The sequence below is a fragment of the Aptenodytes patagonicus genome, chromosome 1 (genome assembly GCF_965638725.1).
Source record: "Aptenodytes patagonicus chromosome 1, bAptPat1.pri.cur, whole genome shotgun sequence".
Lineage (NCBI taxonomy): Eukaryota > Metazoa > Chordata > Aves > Sphenisciformes > Spheniscidae > Aptenodytes > Aptenodytes patagonicus.
The window spans coordinates 119,527,059-119,545,072 of NC_134949.1; the positions used below are offsets into that span (position 1 = coordinate 119,527,059).

General features: G+C 46.2%; 1 protein-coding gene across 2 annotated transcripts in view; it reads right to left on the bottom strand.

Annotated features, from left to right (window-relative positions):
• The window catches only part of APP (amyloid beta precursor protein), a 239,861-nt gene extending 232,835 nt beyond the window's left edge, over nt 1-7,026 (bottom strand). The window contains exon 1 of one of the 2 annotated variants that reach the window (XM_076352421.1): nt 6,829-7,026. In XM_076352421.1, coding sequence (XP_076208536.1) covers nt 6,829-6,885 — 57 coding nt within the window. In that variant the 5' untranslated portion in view covers nt 6,886-7,026. The remainder of the gene's footprint in view (nt 1-6,828) is intronic. The other variant, XM_076352429.1, reaches the window with a different exon arrangement.
• Nucleotides 7,027-18,014: the final 10,988 nt, after the last annotated feature.

Below are 18,014 nucleotides of genomic sequence, written 5' to 3' on the forward strand. Positions count from 1 at the left end.
CAATTTTTAAATGCTTTTACTAACAAGTACAACCAGTTTTGCCCCATTCCTGTCGTATGTTATTCTGCTGTGGTTGAATAGATAAACTCTGCTCCAAGGAAAGACGACCAGGAAAGGGTGAACAGGGAATTCCTATCTGGATTAGCTCAAAATGGGTCAGTGGGAACGGAATGGAGTTATCCATCCCTGAATGCTTTTGCCTTTCACAGTGACTTGACACTAACTTTTAACAATCAGGAAGCAAAGAGGGGTCAGGTGTGAAAAGACTGCTCATGCTCTGCTGCAGGTCACCAGAGGGAGGCAAAGGGACTAACACCTTAATTAAATGCTATTACATGAACTTCAGCAAATGTGGATTCAGAGGTTGGCGCTCTTCCCCAAAGCAGCTCCCTGCTCTTTTAGCTGGGCCAGTTCAACTGCTTGTGGACATTTTCTGACTCGGGTCTCTGACGCATCTGCCAGAAGATGACACCTACCAGAGAAAGGCACAGCTCATTTCTTTCAACACGGCACGGGATCATAAAACCAGCCTAGAGAGGGGTCAAAGAGAGCTGAAAAGGCTGAGCTTACAGAGTGGTGGCTACTGGTGGAAGCAGGAAGAGCAGCTGTCAGCAGCCAGCTCCTGAGCTAGGTTGGTTGCCAGCCAAACAGCAGTGTTTAACTACCGCCTGAAAAGAGCAGCCGGATTATAAAACCACAAAGCACACTGGCTCATGCGCTCCTCTGTTTAAAGCTCGGCTGTCCCACAATCCATGGAATGCCATCAGTTGACCAGAAGGTTTGCTTCTTTTGGAAAGCCTTGTAAATCACTGCAATCTACACTCATCCTTTAATATTAAGTCCTCAAGAGAAGATCAAGTTCTCCTGAACTTTCTGGGAGGACCATCAAGAAAACATGGCAAGCCAGAAGTCTTGCTTCTCAGCTGAAGAAGTCACAGCGCTTATAAAGTTGTTACACTGGAAGCTGAAGTAAAGAAACCAGCAATTACCCATATCTATCACACTCTCCTCTTTCTATTAATCAATAGAAAGAGGAGAGTTTCTTGCAGGGCAAGAAACCTGCAACACACAATTGTGGAATAGCAGTGTCCTTACTGTCAGTAGCTGGTTTAAGGTTTTCCACCCTTGTAAAAAGCATCACTTATTTTAATATCTTTACGTTCACACACCAAGATGTGCTTGTCATCTGGAAAGCCCGTTTTATGAGCCACTGCAAGATACTGGCATTAATGACACACTGTGGAGTGTATTGCCCCTTACCCGTATTTCCATCATGTGAAATTTTGTTTTGTAATTACTTGAATCGTTGTCAAGTATTTGTTCTGCCACAGAGCGCAGTATCAAAACAATCCCATATCCTCCATATAGCAAGGAGCTTGAGGTGTGGTGGTGTTTGTTTTTTTTTTTTTAAACACACACTCATATATACACACACATACTAATTGGCTGTCATTCAAATTGAACAGAGGCCATTATCCCCATTTATTTTGTTTCTCTTTTGTTATATGACTAAATTCTCATAAGGAAAGGTAGGTATTTTTTGTAACTGGAGGCATCTCCAGAGCTTTTGGAACCTACAGCAGAGCGCAACAAGATTTCATAGTCAGATAGCTCTCTAAAGGTTTTTTAATCAAAATTAATACAAAAAGAAGACAAATACCCAGATTTCAGAACCAACGTCACATTACAATCAAGGGCAGAAAAGTGACTTATTTAGGGCTGAAGACTCAAAACCACATACCAGCCATTACTGGCCGATATTCTCAGCTGGTTTGGTATCACCAAAAGGGACGGAAAATGTGTTTTCAATACCTCAACTGTGGGTATTTCTGAAGTAGAGTCAGGGAAGGAGGGCAGATTCCAGATCAAGTTGTGAGAACAAGGGCTCATCACACCAACTGCATTCAGTTTTAAACCAAAAAAAAAAAAAAAAAAAAGCAAATCAGAGCAAAAGTTTTGACTTCTCTTAAGAGCAGTCCTTTGTCTCCAAATTATTCCAGGCTCAAGCTTGTTATCAACATTGTTCTTGGCAACCCTCAGCCTGGCAGCAACTGTTGTAAATGCTCATCGCAAGAGCATGCTCTAACAGTTAACCAAGCTTACAGAAAGTCATTCGGTATTTTTTCAATTTGCTTTACTTTTAATCTTCTTACACCACAGGATTTTTTCAAAATCCCCCGAATTTAAATCCCATAACACATAGCTCTAGACTTACATGTTAAAACCACACCAGACAGCTCACCTAACAACTTCAATGAACCTATTACCATATATAAAACCAATTATATTTTTATCAGCAGCACTCCATCTCTTCATTGCCTGGATATAAGGAGGTATGTAAGTGACTATTGGTTTAATACAGCCTATACACGAATATAATGTATATACACAGATGTATGCATATGATGATTTTAATGTTATACATTAAATATGCAAATATATTGGGGGTTTCAACATATATTTGCATACATTATATTGACACACAGGTGATTTTAATGCATTATGTTTATACATACACATGGACATGTGACAGACATTATTTTTTTATTAAATCCAAATACAATTTTTTCAACTCCTGATTATTAGATACATTTTTTTTTTTTAAGATATCATAGATGTCAAAATGACACTCATTCAGAATGTTCAGGATTAAGGATGTAAATTAAGCCTAGAGATACTACCTTAAAAATAAACAAGTAACAGCTTGGAGACATGTTTCAAGCCAGAGGTGAACCAACCAAACTGTAGATGGAGCAGGCTGCCCAGCGAGGCTGCGCAGGCTCTGTCCTTGGAGCTTCATTTTCAAGACCCAACTGCAGAAAGCCCAGAGCAGCCTGGTCTGATCCCACAGCTGGCCCTGCTTTGGGCAGGGGGGTGGACCAGAGACCTCCTGAGGGATCCTGTGATCCTATCTACTAATTCCTTGGCCGAGTCTCCACACCCAGCAGCTTGTGTTAATTATTTTACTGAGTCACTAAAAAAAAAAGTTATTCTGCCCAGAAAAACAGCTGCCAAATTCATCAAGCAGTTACATGAAGTTACCATGCTCTTAAGCTATTTTGCTAAGCTTTGTATTGGAAAAGGACTGCCAATTAAAAGAAATCATCATACCTTTTCTTCATACAACTTACAAACCAAACTGTTTATTATCCTTTACAGTTTATTAAACACATGCAAAGAGAAAGTCATGAAAGGCCATCAAAGATGATCTATACTTCTTGTAGGTTTGCCATACAATTCAACACTGATCACGTAAAACTGATTAAGAAAGATCATTTGCATCTGTCACACAAACAGCTCATGGAAAAAAAAAAATATTAAAAAATATCAAAATCTTGTCAGTTCCCTCATGTTTTCATACATGTTTTGTGAAGCAGCATAGCAGCTATCACATTTTTCCCAGAAAATGCATTTGAAGAGAATGCGAGTCTCAAAACTGTCTGTTCCTCATTAATCAAACAAAAGACAAATGGGGGAGCGAGGGAGAAGCTTCTTTCTTACTCTTCTAACTTGTCCACCCGACTGCCAAGGATCCTGACGGTGCACCAGAACCCACAGCGCCTGCCCTGCCTTGCCCACCCACGCAGCTGCCCACCCCAACACAGCAGCATTTTAAATAGGAAGTGCAAAAGGGACCCTTCAACAAATGCAAAACCTTTGCCAGGGGAATTCGGGAACAGAACCGATGGGAAGAGGAACCGAAAGTCTGTAATGGAAGCGAAGGAAAGGCTTCCTTCCCCTTCCCACATTGCAAAGTCATTTCTAAAGGTCTGCTTGAAAACTAAGTAATGAAGAAACAATTATTTTGGGTCTTCCATTAAAAAAAAAAAAAAAGAAAAAAGAACAAAAATAATAACCTATAAAGCACTACATTACCCAGTTTCACAAAAAGCTGTCAGGCAATATACTTTTTGTCATCTAACTTCCCGAGGGTCAGCTTGTATGACATCTATGTCTTAACAACTTTATTTCAGTCGGCTGGTGTAAGTCCCTCGCTTACAAACATGGAGCTAGAGCAGCAAGCACAACAGGCATGGCAGAAATCCTGATAACTTCAGTGTGCTAATTAGAAGAAATCTTGATTTATAAACCAGGATCATTCAGGCAAATTCACAAGGACAGTTACTGTCTGTTGCATTTATCTACTGAAATCAGACAATTAATGGAAAGAGATTAAATGGAAAAACAGCTACTGAAGAATATGACAGTTTCGCAGATTATGAGAAGTCTTGGCCAATGGATTTCCTAACCCCAGTCGGTATGATTCACATGAGTGGCAGAAGCAACATGCTAAGCAACCACGACATCACTGGAGCATCACTAAGGAATATTTCCTTTAAAGCTGCATAAATAAATATTAATCTACCTGTAATTTCAGAAAGGAATTCTTCATGTGTGATATAGAAAGACTTTGTTTTGTTCCTGCTTTCCCTCTTCGTTATACTATTCCCTGTGAAAGCAAAGTACAGGTTCTTTGCTGCTTTCCAGAAAGAATTTTTTAAAATGGCAGGAAAAATGTTTCATTTCAGAAAAGAGATCTAAAGAGAATCTAATTCAAACATCAAAATTTCACACTATAGCATATGAAGACCATTCAAGTGCGGTAACTGCATGCATGCAATTCCAATTATGAAATATTTTAGTATTATAAAAGCAGTCACTTGTACAAAACATCAACCTGAGAGTATCAAGACTGACAAACGCCTGATTACAAGACGACCAGATGTTAAAACCTACCCCGCTATCAAACATTAAAAAAAAGGATAAATGCAAAGCCTCAAATGTTCATATGGAATGACAGAACAAGCTCGAAAGCTTCTGCAGAAACATCAGTGCCCATTTAAGCAAATGTTTTGAGGCAAAGGATGTCTCTGAAAATTCTGGATATCACTAAGGCAGACACCATTGCAGAGGTCTCTGAATACAGACTCTCCCCCGAACGGTTTTGGTGCAAAATCCAAGGCCCCTTTCTTGCAAGCACCCGTACAGTGGCAACACCTACACACCTATCTGTAAGGCCAGGGCTACAGGGACCCAACAGAAATGCACATCCCTCTGTGGTCTATCCTGAAGCACGGTCTCAATTGTAAAACATAATTTTTTACTTCAGCTATGCATCCAAGGCAGAAATTTCCTTCTGTTGCATTCAGACAACAAATGGTCGCATCAAACTGATAAAACCCAAATGAGTTTTGTAACTGGAAGCTTTAAACCTCTGAGCATCTTTACAACTGCTCGGCTTGATATACCCTGCTCAACATTGGCAAGATCACGCCTGGAAGTGAGAGCCTGTGGCTGGCAGCCTCGGCACAGGGATGGAGAGCCGGGATGGAGAACTGTCTCCTCCTCCCACCCGCCAGGTTCCGGGGTCCCTCCTGGGAAGGGCACCCGAGCCGCAGGCCTGCATCCCCCTGCCCAAGGGGGAGCGCCAAGCTTCAGGCTCTGATTTTAGGCTAAATGTTGGCATTCACCTCACCCCCACCCACCCCTGAGCCCCCCCTGGCAGAAGGGGGCGTTAATACTAGAGGAGGACAGAAGCGGAGGTCTCAAGGCCGGAGGAGACCAGGAGATAACTCTCCCCTTACACCTTTTTTTAGGGGGGAGCACCGACACCCAGCCTTGTCGGCTCCTCCTTTGAGGTCCGGGCTTGCGAAGCCCCGCCGGGGTCCTCCCGGCTCCCCCCGACCCCGGCAGGAGCCGCGGTGAGCTCCCACCCACGGCCGGAGGAGGGGTAGGGGGGACCCCTCCCACCCCCAGCCCCACCCAGAGCGGGGTTCGGCGGAGGGTGCCGACAGGCCGGGGGCGGGCGGAGCCGCCCCCGGGGAGGGGAGGGCAGGGGCGGCCGCGCAGGGGCGCGGGCTGCCGGGGGCCGCAGCGCGCACGGCGGCGCCTCTCTGCTGCACTGCAGAGGCGCCATCTTCTCGCGCCTCCGCGCCGCTCGGCACCGGCCCGCCCGCGGGGGGGGGGGGGGGGGGGGGGAGGGCGCGGCACGACCCCGGCCGCCGCCCCCTCCCCCCGCACCCCCGCGGGCGCCGCCTTCCCGCCCCCGCAGGGCTGCTCCGCCAGCCTGCGGGGAGCTCCCTACCGCCGCCCCACACACCTGCGTGGGGGTGCGCGATGGGGGAGGCGCTGCCCTGCCCTCCCCCGGCTGCACCCCCGCCGGGGGCGGCGGTACCCGCAGCCCGGCTCCGCGTCCCCAGCCCAGACCCCGTCGGGCCCGCCGCTCCCCCGCCCGCAGCGCGCCCCACGCAGGGAAAGTTTCCCTTCCCCGGCCCCCAGCGGAGAAGCCCCCGCTGCGGAGCCGGCGCCTCCGCGGGACGCGCTCGGCCCTTCCCCGCCCTGCCCTACCCGCCGGCTGGCGGCGCCGCCGCCCCTCCCCGCGGACCCCCGCCGCCGCCCCCAGCGCCAGACGGCTTTGCGGGCGGCGGCCAAAGTTAACGGGGAAGCACCCCAGCGGCGACAGCCGGATCAGTAAAGGGAGCCGGCCCCGGCGGCAGCGACGGCCCCAGCCGCCCGCGGCCCGCCGCGGACACGCGTGGCGGGGGGCGCCCGCCCCGGCGGGGGGCGCCCGCCCCGGCGGCTCCCAGCCCTCTTCCTCCTCGCCGCCCCGCTCGGCGGGAGCGGCCCTATTGTTCGGTGGCGGGAGGGCGACGCTAGCCGGAGAAGGAGCCCCCCGCCGCCCGGCTGCGTGACGGGCGCCGACGACCCCCGCCCGCCCCGCCGCGGGCAAGCCCAACCCGCAGGGGCGGCTGCGGGCAGACAAAGCCTCGGGGAAGCGGAGGAGGACGGCGGAGAAGCCCCCGCCCGGCCGCCCCCTGCCCCGCTTACCTCGAGAGCCCGAGCGGCGCCGGAGGCCAGCAGCAGGAGGGCTAAGTGGGGCAGCATCGCGGCGGCCGGGAGGGGGGAGGGAGGAAGGGAAGGAGGGAGGCCGGCGAGACGCGGCGGGGTCCGGCTGTAAATCCGCGGGGCCGCGCCGCTGCCGGGGAGAGCGACTGAGCTGCGGCGGCACCAGCCGAGCGCCGCGGCGGGGCCGGTCAGCTGATGGCCCGGCCCGCCCCCGAGCGGGCGGTGCGGCCCGGCCCGGCCCGGCCCGGCCCGGCCCTCCCCGCCCCGCGGAGACCCCTAGCGGCGGCGCCCGGGCGGTGCAGCGCCGGCGGGCGGCCTTCAGCGCCGGCGGTGCGGGCGCGGTTCGCCGCTTGCCACGGTCGTGGCGCTCCGGACCGCCCTTTCTCCTCGCTCCCCACCGCACCGCAACCCCCCCCGGGCCCGGCCACCGCACGGTTAGGCCCGAGCTGCGAGGCGGCTCCTCAGGCCCGGGCCCCGCGGCTCGGTGCGGCGTCGGGCCGGCTCCCAGGCCAGCCTTAAACCGGTGAGGGGGTTGCCCTCCTACGGGTGGTTCGCAGCTGCAGCACCCGTCTTTTCGGCCGCTTGGGCACCATCGATAACCCGTTTCCGCGGCTTCCAAAGCCACCACAGCGCCCTGCCTGCTGTGCTCCCCGCCGCTGCAGGAGGCTCCCGCGCCCGCAGGAGCCCCAAGGCCTGGACGCGCCGTCGCCCCTCTGAAAAGTTGCGTACAGAAATGCAGCCCCCGTCGTTGCAGGGTGTTCAAAAAAAAAAACCCCAACCCAAACATACATGTGATTCAGAGGCTATTTAACAAATTCTGTCTTTTCTGGCAAGGTTGCACACCAACCTGAGATCTTCAGTTACTATCCGGGTGGAGGTGATGAGTAAGCGCAGCGGTTACGCCCAGGTGCCGTACCTAACAGGCCAGTGCACACAGGCGAAGCCTAAGCCTGCTGCTGCTCGGCCTGGGGAGGCAGCTGTGGTCTCCACGGTATTTCTTTGCCCACTGCTAATCACAACATCAATGCGAAATTTATGGGAGTGCTATTGATAACGAAGGCACGCAGGAACACTGGCAGAGCTGAGGCTTGTGACAGCTGAACAGGGAAGAAATCAAATTAAAATGTAGGGATTTGTCAAATAGCTTGTAAAAAGGCCAAAGCAAACTTACTTTCTCATCTTCTCAGTAGCATTGTAATAATTGGTATAGTAAACCTGTAAGGAGAGCTAAAAATGAATATTAGCAGAGTTTCATGTTGAAACAGCTGCTACTGTAGCCGAAATTCAGTGTGACACAGCCTGACCCCTTCTGCCTGTGACCTGCGGACTCTATCTCTGCTCCCACCAAGGCTCCCAAGACGGCAGCTACCAGAGCCACCCCGTAACGGTGACCTGCAGCCAGGCCACGTAAGGGCGAGGCGGTGGATGTCTGCCTGGCGTATGGCTGGGTAACAGACGCCTGAGCTGCGTTGTCCTCACTGCTGCTCTCACCCTCATCTTCTGTTGAACTCGGAACTGAAATGCACTGAGACTCTTGGCCAAAGCATGGCGAGAGCAAACCGGGCTGCCGGGTCAGGCAGGCGGTAACGCGCAGTGAGAGACCTCAGTGCCTTAGACCTCAGTGCATTACACCCCCACAGCCAGGCCCTGGCGTTAGAAGGCCGTTCTCATGCAAACACGAATCTTCTTATACAAATGAATGAACTGGCGATGTATGAAGGCTTTGGGGAATTGCTTGAGTCACGCTTACTGAATTTGAGAGACCCCTGACAGGCAGGTAACAGATGAGGCCCCTCCCTCCCCCCCCACCCCCAAAACATACAGATGCGAAGTGTGTCCAACAAGTGCAGTTAGTAGGTGCTTTTAGGAAACACACTCCCATGACACAACACAACCTGTAAATTAAGACGAGTTAAACAGCAACAATGTCAGGCTTAGCTGTAATAATTTAATACTGTTACCTGCTTGTTAGGATAATGATCAGATGGCTTTGAGGGGTTAGGAAAGGATTTGCTGTGCAAATGTTTCTAACTAGTTGGCGTCTAAACTCAGCCATTGGAAAGGCAGCGCCATGGTTGCAAATAAGCAACATCCTGCTAAAGCTGATGGAGGTCATTCAAAAACAATTCTTTGCAGAAACAATGGAGGCAATCAGAAGGAAGCTCTTTGCAAGTTCTGAAAAAAAAAATAGGCTTCCAGATGGGATGGATGGAAGACCAAAATAGATTCATGTAGCCCTTTTATTGTAAGTTGGCTCGGTAGTTCTTTGTAATCACTTCTTCCTAGTGCTAAAATCAAACAGTATTTCAGCTGCTGCTTCTCTGGCTGAGCCAAGCACGCTTCCTTCCTCACGGTGGGCAGGCGGGCAGGTAGGAGGTCCCTTTTGCCTGTGGCTAGGAGTGGGGCAGACCCGTGGGATTGTACACCTTGGGGGAGAGCAGGGAAGGCTCAAGTGAAAAGCTGGGGAAAAGTCAAAGGTACAGGACGACCTCTATGAGATAGGTGTTTCCATTTACAGCCAGTAAAAACCAGTGACAACATCCAAAAACCAGGGGCAATATTTGCTAAGATTTCATGAAGTTAGCCACGCTGAAAGGTCATAACTAAAGACTCTTTTGAAAGCTGTTTGTAAGGTCTACAAAATTTGGAGATGACCTGATGATAGGAAAAAAACAGAGATTGTGTCCTATTTTCCACTCTCTGTCTTCTTTCAGGATCTGTGTAGAAGGTCCGATATACTTTTTTCCTTGCTTTCTCTACCTGTCGTCTTAGTATAGAAATTCAGTCTTACCAGACCTTGGAAGCTATCATAGCTGGAGTACAACGAAGACCACTGCCACCTCACAACAGAGCGAACAATGGAAATTGTCTTCCCGAAGAAGAAAGGAGCACAGGTTGGATCACAAAATGACAGGGCTTACATTCAAATCTAATAAAATGCTTTGAGCAAATAATCACAAACTGTGTTCAGATAGGATTTTCCCTTTAATTGCTGACCTTCGTTATTCAATCTTAATGTGATAACTTCCAAAGCGATGACCAAGCGTGCATGTCAGGTTTCGGTTTTTGGCCACTTCTGTGCTCTGCCTGCGTATCTTTGTGTGCAAATGATGCCTAGTATTATTTTACAGCCTTTTTTTTTAATATATTAGGTATATGGAAACATTGCTCAGCCATACAATTTCTCATTGAACACTCATGAAGCAAGCAGACCTTATCCACAAATGCTGATATTATTCTACAATAGGCAATAAGACACCTCAGCCTGCTTCATAACATAATGAAATTCAGTGGCAAATAAGCGAATGGCTATTTCACCCCACCTAGATTTTGCTGCCACGCTTACCAAAGCAGCACATGGTTGAGTCAGATGTATGTTTTTTCCCGGAAAACAGTCTGTTCTTCTGAGGAAGAGGAGAGAGGGAAATTTTGAAATTCTCCAGCCCCCCTCCCAAAATAATAGCTAATTCAAGGTGTTTGCTGGGGGAAACAAAGCAAAGGCAGTATAGCGACCCTTGGAACATTGTTCGATTAATTTTAAGCAATTTAAGCAATAAACTTCCCTCTGATGCTCCCATGGATCTCTCAGCAGAGAGTCCAGTAACGGGAGGACTCGTACGTGGTTTCTGAAGGGGGGAGCAGGCAGCCTGTGGCATGGACGCAATTACAGCGTTGCCAGATGTCTCCGAATGTGTGCAAGTGGTTTTATAGAATACATGCAATTTACCGATGTTCACTGAATTTCTGATCGTGGAAGCTTATCTCATCCACACCAAGAAAATTATTGTTATTAGTCCAATTGTCAGCTGTATTTTATTCATATTAGGGATGATTCCTCAGGCAGATTCTTTCGGTACAGTGCTGCAGCCAGTGCTTTCACGGAGATGATTTCTCCTTTTGTTCTCAACTCTGAGGAGAGGGCTCCAAGTTGGCAAACTTGAGTTTTGGTCCAGACTTTGATGCTGACTCACTGTCTCCTCCTGGAGTCGCTTCGTTTCAGTGTTCACCATTTTCTTTACCGGGGATAATACTGTTTCCCTGTCTTTGTGATTCATGTAGGGAACAGAACAAAGCACTAAGGTTAGTATTTCTGAATGAACCTCTGCAAATTAAAGACTTGGATCCTACTGAGCTGGCACCTTCTGTGTTAGTCCCAGTTAAGGAGTTTTTCTGTACTCTGAAAACTACTACAGCGTAAATTACCATCTTTATTTCAGACAACTGCAGCAGGAATTTGTATTTTCGAATAGCACAGAATTAATTTTAATGGAAAACCTTTAGTTTTTATGCTACACCTTGAACCACCGCAGGTATAATTAATCTGCTCACTGTCATGCAAGTGTCCTCTAGAGGCGTTTGGTTTTTTCCTCTGGAGTCAGCCTGCAGCCCTGAGAAGAGTCTCTCTAAATATTAATCCAAAGTAGGAAGAGAGAGATTGCACCTAATCAACCCTACACAAGTACGTGCTGTAAGCGACAACAATGGGTGCGGATATGATTTCAAATAGCGAACAGTTGATCCTTGTCTGAATTCTGCAAAGCACCTTCAGTTTTTGGCTTTTATGGATGCAGTACACAGTTAGGTAGCCAGTAGCCATAGCGACCTACTCAAATGCAAATGATTTGTTCTGCATAGCACAGGAGTATTAAGAGTTGATGATATCTACTGGAGCAGGTACACAGTACAAATGGCAGAGCCAAGCGAATAATGAAATCACAGTCCAAAATCCCAGGAGTGCTTCACCAAGGAAATGAAATGGAGATGCGAACAACAGTAATTGCTGCAGTGATTAGGATGTGAACATACATGGACATCACTCTGTACCAAAAAAATACGGTGTTATTATGGCTTCTCCCTTTGTTGACAGAAGCTGTTGTTGCTTGCTGATGGTGTCAGTAGAGAGAACATCTTCAGAATGGCTGTTTCTTCATTTGATTCTGTACCCCTGATTTTGTTTGCCCAATTACTACATAATGCAAATATTCCCAGCAGAACCAGGGTTTAACATTTGTTCCTTTTTTTTTTTTTTTTTGCACCGCATGCATTGAATCTTCCTAGATATTTTTGGCCTCATGCTTTCAGGTGTTGTTCTTCCTCACCATCCTATATGCAAACATCTCAATCCCAACATGCTTCTCCCGACAAATAAAAATGTCACCCTACAGTACAACAGGCCAACTTCTTTTCAGGCAAGTCATGTTTGGCGTTGCTCAGAGAACAATCAACATTTCCAAATGATTAAAGCAAACCCCTGAGAGCATCTAACTCCACAGGAACTCCAGAGCAGCTATGCAAATGACATTTAGCTATTTGCACCCCTGTAACTGAAAGTTACGATGTGCTTTTTGCATGTTATGAAGGCCGACAGATGAGATGGTTATAGTCCTCCCGGTCTCTTTTCAGCAGCTTGTTCTACTATGATTTGTCCTCCCAGGTGAACAACATGGCGGTTTGTGATGTGAATATCCCAAATCATTAATATGTAACAAAAATAGAGGCAACTAACAGGATGTCTTTGATTTCTCTCAATCTCTGAGTGCGTTAGTAAGCTTCTTTAGCACTATTCAAAAGTCATTAAGTCATTTTTTTTCTCTCAAGGATTTACTTTTATTTTTATCCCCTCCTGCGTTTCCCCGATGCTTTGGCCCTCTGTCCACAGACACAGCTCTCAAGCTTTGTCCACGTCAGGTTCCCCTCCATGGGACCTAGCTCTTCTGTAGCTTTGCCCAGAGCTGTCCTGCTGTCTGACATCTGTCCAGCCCTCCCCAAAGACCAGGAATCCCCAAACACTCCTCTCAGCTTTTGGGCTCTTGTTATCTCCTCTTCCATAGTATGAGATTGAACATATTAATACACACCTTATTTCCCTTACAGACTTTGTACATGAGAGAAGGGCGCTGCTGATAAATCAACCAACTGTACTTGGAGGTAGTGAAGTTATTAAACAAAAATCTTGGTATTTTTGAATCGACTTCTACATTTTCCAGGCCACACAAGCCTTCCATGGATGTCTGAATGGGCCCCAAGACAAAAAAGAGGTCGCTAGCTGGGCAAAAGGAGCTGTCTGTACAAAGTTAGGCATGGTGCTTTGTTTCAACACTGTCTTGGAACTGAAATAAAAAATAGAAACAGGAGATTTAGCAGATGGTGTATGTATGTATATATACATAAAACATATCTCAGATTCTGAGTTCAGTTAACTGAAGACATTTGTACAGAATGAGAAAATACATTGTTATTTTGATTCTTTCAGCATAATGTCTCAGATCCTGAAATACCTGCTTAATTGCTAGCACAGCAGATTGGGATGCTGAAAGACCCATCCTACCACCTGTTGCTAGAAATACAATGCTCGGCTCGATTTTGAAAGTCCCAGCTAGTTTGCAATAGTGAAATTGAAACCACTAAATTTAAGAACAGTAGCAGACCCCACTTAATACAGAACAGCTATTTGTCAGGAAACTTTAACAAAAGCATCCTGTCGTGGTTTAACCTCAGTCAGTCAGCAACTGAGCGCCACACAGCCGCTCGCTCGCTCCGGTGGGATGGGGGAGAGAATTGGAAGAGTAGAAGGAAGGAAATTAACTCTGTCCCTGCTGAAACCAGGACACATCCCCATTCCTCAACTTGCTTATAGGAGGCTTAACTCACCATATAATTTAGCCTTTCCTCAACTGTCCCTGCAGAAAAAATATACTAACGTTCCTGAAGGCTGTGAAAATCTGAAGCAGTCAACAGAGACTGTTAAGAGGAAGTGAAGTCTGAGGCCTTTACGTTATAAAAATAACAAATTCAGCTGAAACACAGCTCTACTGATATTCAGCAGGTGACAAGGAAGTCTCTCGAGCCATAAGCCTGCACTTCAAATGTGGACAAAAAGCACCCGATCCAAGAAACTGTTACACGTGTGCAATGATTTCAGCAGCAGCTGGGTGTGTAGGTGCCACAGGTTTTTGTCTCTTCACTCCCTATACAGTCATTTGAAAGACTAAAAGCATTACCTGAAAGACTGTGGCTCTAGCTGGAGGTATGGAAATGGAAGCTATAAGCAACGGTGACAGTGCTGTAGCCCCAGACGCTCTTTCTGTAAGTGACTGGGGCTTTCACTCTGACAGTTGCCGTCACCCTCCACAGCGCTGGTATGTTTGCATTCTCAGTGCCACACTGCAGCAGCATTTGTGGTGGGAGGAGTGGGGGGCAGAGTCTAAAGTGTGCCTCTGTAACTCTCTTAGCTCACCGTTTGTAAATTCATATTAGGAGATTGTGAAAGAGTGTCATGGAGTAGCCTGTGCAGTGGCTATATGTGCGAGGTTGTTATTAAAGTGGAAACAAAGTGGAAAGAAAAAAGAAATCTCCCTTCATTCCTATTACCAAAATCTGGTAGTTTTTTCCTCAAGATCTGCAGTTAAAGCCAAGTGGTAGACCTGAAAATAAAGGAAACATTCGTTTTAAATTAAAAGTACTGCTTCTTGTTGGCTTCCTGTATTTTTACATGCTGCAGAGATTGCTAATGCCTCCTATGGTTATCATCCAGAAGTAAATTTATTTCGCAGAATAAAATGTAACAAGGGGGAAGAGGAAGAAGCTTCAAAATATTACATCCTTTGCTGAGTCCTGTTATGGACCCTCCCCGCAGCTGTAATTCACATTTGCCAGGTGAGCTGACTCGGTGCCCTCCTCAGAACTTCGCACGCAACTGTGGTACATGAAGCATCTTCTCATACATTAGCTGGGGCTCAAAATAATAAGTCTAGGCTAATATGCACCCATGAGAAAGTACAGATCAGATTGCTTGGTGAGACTGGTGATACTGTTCAGGGACAAGGACTGGTATCATCTCATGTGGCCTCAAAAATGGCTGTAGGGTAGCTGTCAGGATTTTGGTATCACGGACCCTTATCACAAAACATAGTACACAGTGCAGCTATGCAGATTAGGTGATCATCAAAATATAAATGAACTCTTCCAAGAGATTAATTTCTGTAGAGTCTCATGGTAAGACTGAAATCACTGATGAGAGGCCAGAAGCGTAATACAGCGGCTGCACAACAGCACAGAAACAGACACGCTCAGCCCATCTAGGAATTGCAACCACCTTTTATAAAATGCTCGCAGTATTAGAAGCAGGAAAGTTTGATCACAAGCACATAAATCAGTGACTGCAGGAGCTTTGTAATGGATGGGTTTGTGTTGAAGAAGCGGGGGGGGGGGGGTTGCAATGAAGAACCGCAGACTGTTCTGTACACAAGAATAATGCCATCCTTAGATCCTCTGTGTTTTGTAATCACCCTGCAATTTCTCTCAGCAAAAGGATTTTAAAATATTTGTTCAAGTTGATTTGGCATACATCTGCCTTATTCCCTTACACACAAAAAAATGGACATATCTTTCCCTGACTTATAGCAGAGACACAAAACCATATTGAGAGTAGGAGAGTAGGTGACGTTTCCTTCCCCCATAGCAGGATTTGTGAAAGGCGCCCACTGGTACAGACAACGCTGGTTCCATTGAAAAAGGCTGTAGAACTAGACTTTGCATACCGGCAAGCTAAAGCAAGGCTCCTCTCATCAGCTGTTAATGCATAGGCCCAGCATCATAACCCGCTCACACCAGGTGCAGAGGGCTTGTACACACTGTGCCTTCTGCCTCAGCACCCAACGGGGCCGGAGGGCTGCAGGGCTGCCCCTTCCCTGCCTTCGGGCTGGGGCTGGGTCCCAGGCACCCAGAACCTGTGCAGCTCACACAGCCTGTTCGTTCAGGCACCCATCAGCAGAGGTGTGAACGTCAAAATATTCATCGTAACAGAGATGCTGACATTATTCTTTGCATTTTTTAATGAGCTACTGGTGAAGCGTTGAAAGTGATGTGGCTGCTTTTATATTAGCATGGAAATACGCGGAGTTAAAGAGGATCGGTGTCATGTTAGACATTCGAAGAACCATCTATTTTTTTCAAAATATCAACACAGTGCAGTAGAGAGAACAGATTCTGACACCTGTGTATGAAAGCCTATCTTTGTACACAAAAGAAAGACCTCCCTGGGAACTAACTCTCGGTTCAGTTTATTGTGAGCTACTGCACTACGTAATCATAGAGGGAATCAGATCAAGCTGTAAAAGCTAATATCCAGTTAAAGCTCGCTAAGTCCTATTTTCAAAAGCAATTTTTTGAAGTTGACTTAATTTCATTTGAAGTCACTTTTGAAAATGTGAGAAATGACTCTGAAATCACTGAAGTTATTTCAAATGCATCCCCTGACATATTTTACTTACACATTCATTGCCCCAAATGGACCCTCAATTGTTTTTCAAATAAAAAAAACAAAACCATGTTTTTGAAAAGGTGGCAGGGGGTTGTACAGCACAGCTGAGGTGGCAAATATATCTGTCATTTGCTCTGAATTTTGAACATAATACATTCAGGAAGCCTCATACAAATTCAGTTTTCAGAGACAGAAGGAGAAATTCTTACGGCAGAGAAAATGAATGAAAAGTTCTACTGGAATCAGCAGCATCTCAAAACATAATGGGCAAATATTTCTATCATAATAGCCGTACAGTATATCTACTAAACCATGGCTATAAACCTAAATATATTGAAAATAATGAACAGATATAAATACCGATGTTCAGCCTCTAAAGTCTCAAATGAAAAAAAATTTGCAGGAAATTAAGCAGATAAATCCAACATTAGTGGGTCCGATTTCTAAGTCGTTCTGTTTGGCTTCTTATGCTTTTTACACCTAATGTAGTACAGCTCTTACTGTCACACTGTGAAAGTGACTACTCCTTCCCCCTCCTCCTGGCACTTAAACATTGTATCTATACCCAGAAATTATTTATATACGTAACTATATTAAATATATATATTATATACACTTATATAAATATATATATAATATGATACGCTCTCTATGGTGTATTTTATAACTATATATCTGTTAAGGTAGTTATTGATGTAACTATATGTCTAGATGAGGAAAACAGCCCTGACCCCCATTAATCATGTGGGCTGGTGGAAGCAACACATTAGCATTGCAGCAGCACTGGCGACATTCAAAACTGGCTGAACCATCACTGATCACAATCTTATGAAAAATGCTTAAGAAAGCAGGGCATTTATTATTCTGATTACATGCTCGCAGGCTGATCCAGGTCTCATCGTGATCAACAAAAGCCTTTCTTTTAACTAGCAGATACCAGACAGAATTTGAAGGGAACGATCCTACAGCCTCCAGTTCACATCAAGAAATACTGAAGATGTTCTGGCGCAATGCCACAGCCATTTAAACCAACCTGTGTGAGGGTCACCCATGCCCCTGCCTTCAGCCAGGCTTCTCCACCTTCTGTCTTACTCCAGCACCGGTACATAGGTAACGAGTCCACTCAGAACTGATTTGGCTGAAGCCAAATTATGTTTTTTGGTAAGATTTGTTTGTGCAGTCATCCCAACCTATGTAGGCTTTCATTATTATGGAACCATAGCCTCATTCTTCAGGAAACATCCTGAATCTAGTGGGAAAGAGGCATTAAAAATCAGTGTGCTGAAATTACCAAAATACATGTACATATCTATACCTATGAATATAGATACAAAGATATAAATGGGAATTGCTATGATTAAGGATGCTTTTTTGTGTTCTTGCAAAACTGCATCATCTGCTGTCTTTAGTCGGATGTTAATGGTATATTGCTCAGGCTTAAATATAAATTACCTAAGTTCCTTCAGATGTCTGCATTCAAAAAAGAAAAAGGAAAGGAGTTACGTGTAGCAGCAAGGATGCAAACAGCAAACAGCTGGTATATTTAAAACATGTTTCAGGTAAACTTTGTGAGCTACATAACATGTCATAACAGCAGCTTGAATTAAACAGCGGTATCCATAGGAAGTATCTGACTTATGCTGTGGTATGTCTCTGCCTGTGCAGGCAAGGCACCCATGTTAAGGAGAAAACGTGGACTGAAAATATGGTGGCATATTTAATTAAATGTTTTGACTTCATTTCTTCATGATTATACCTGGGCAGAATTTAGTCAAAGTGACGCTTAAGTTGTGCTTTTCAAAACTGTTCAGAGTTGACATAGTTCTACTCTCAAGTAAAAATCAGTAGGAGTTTTACTGCTGACATCCACAGAATATAAGCCAATGCTGAGCACTTCTGAAAATAG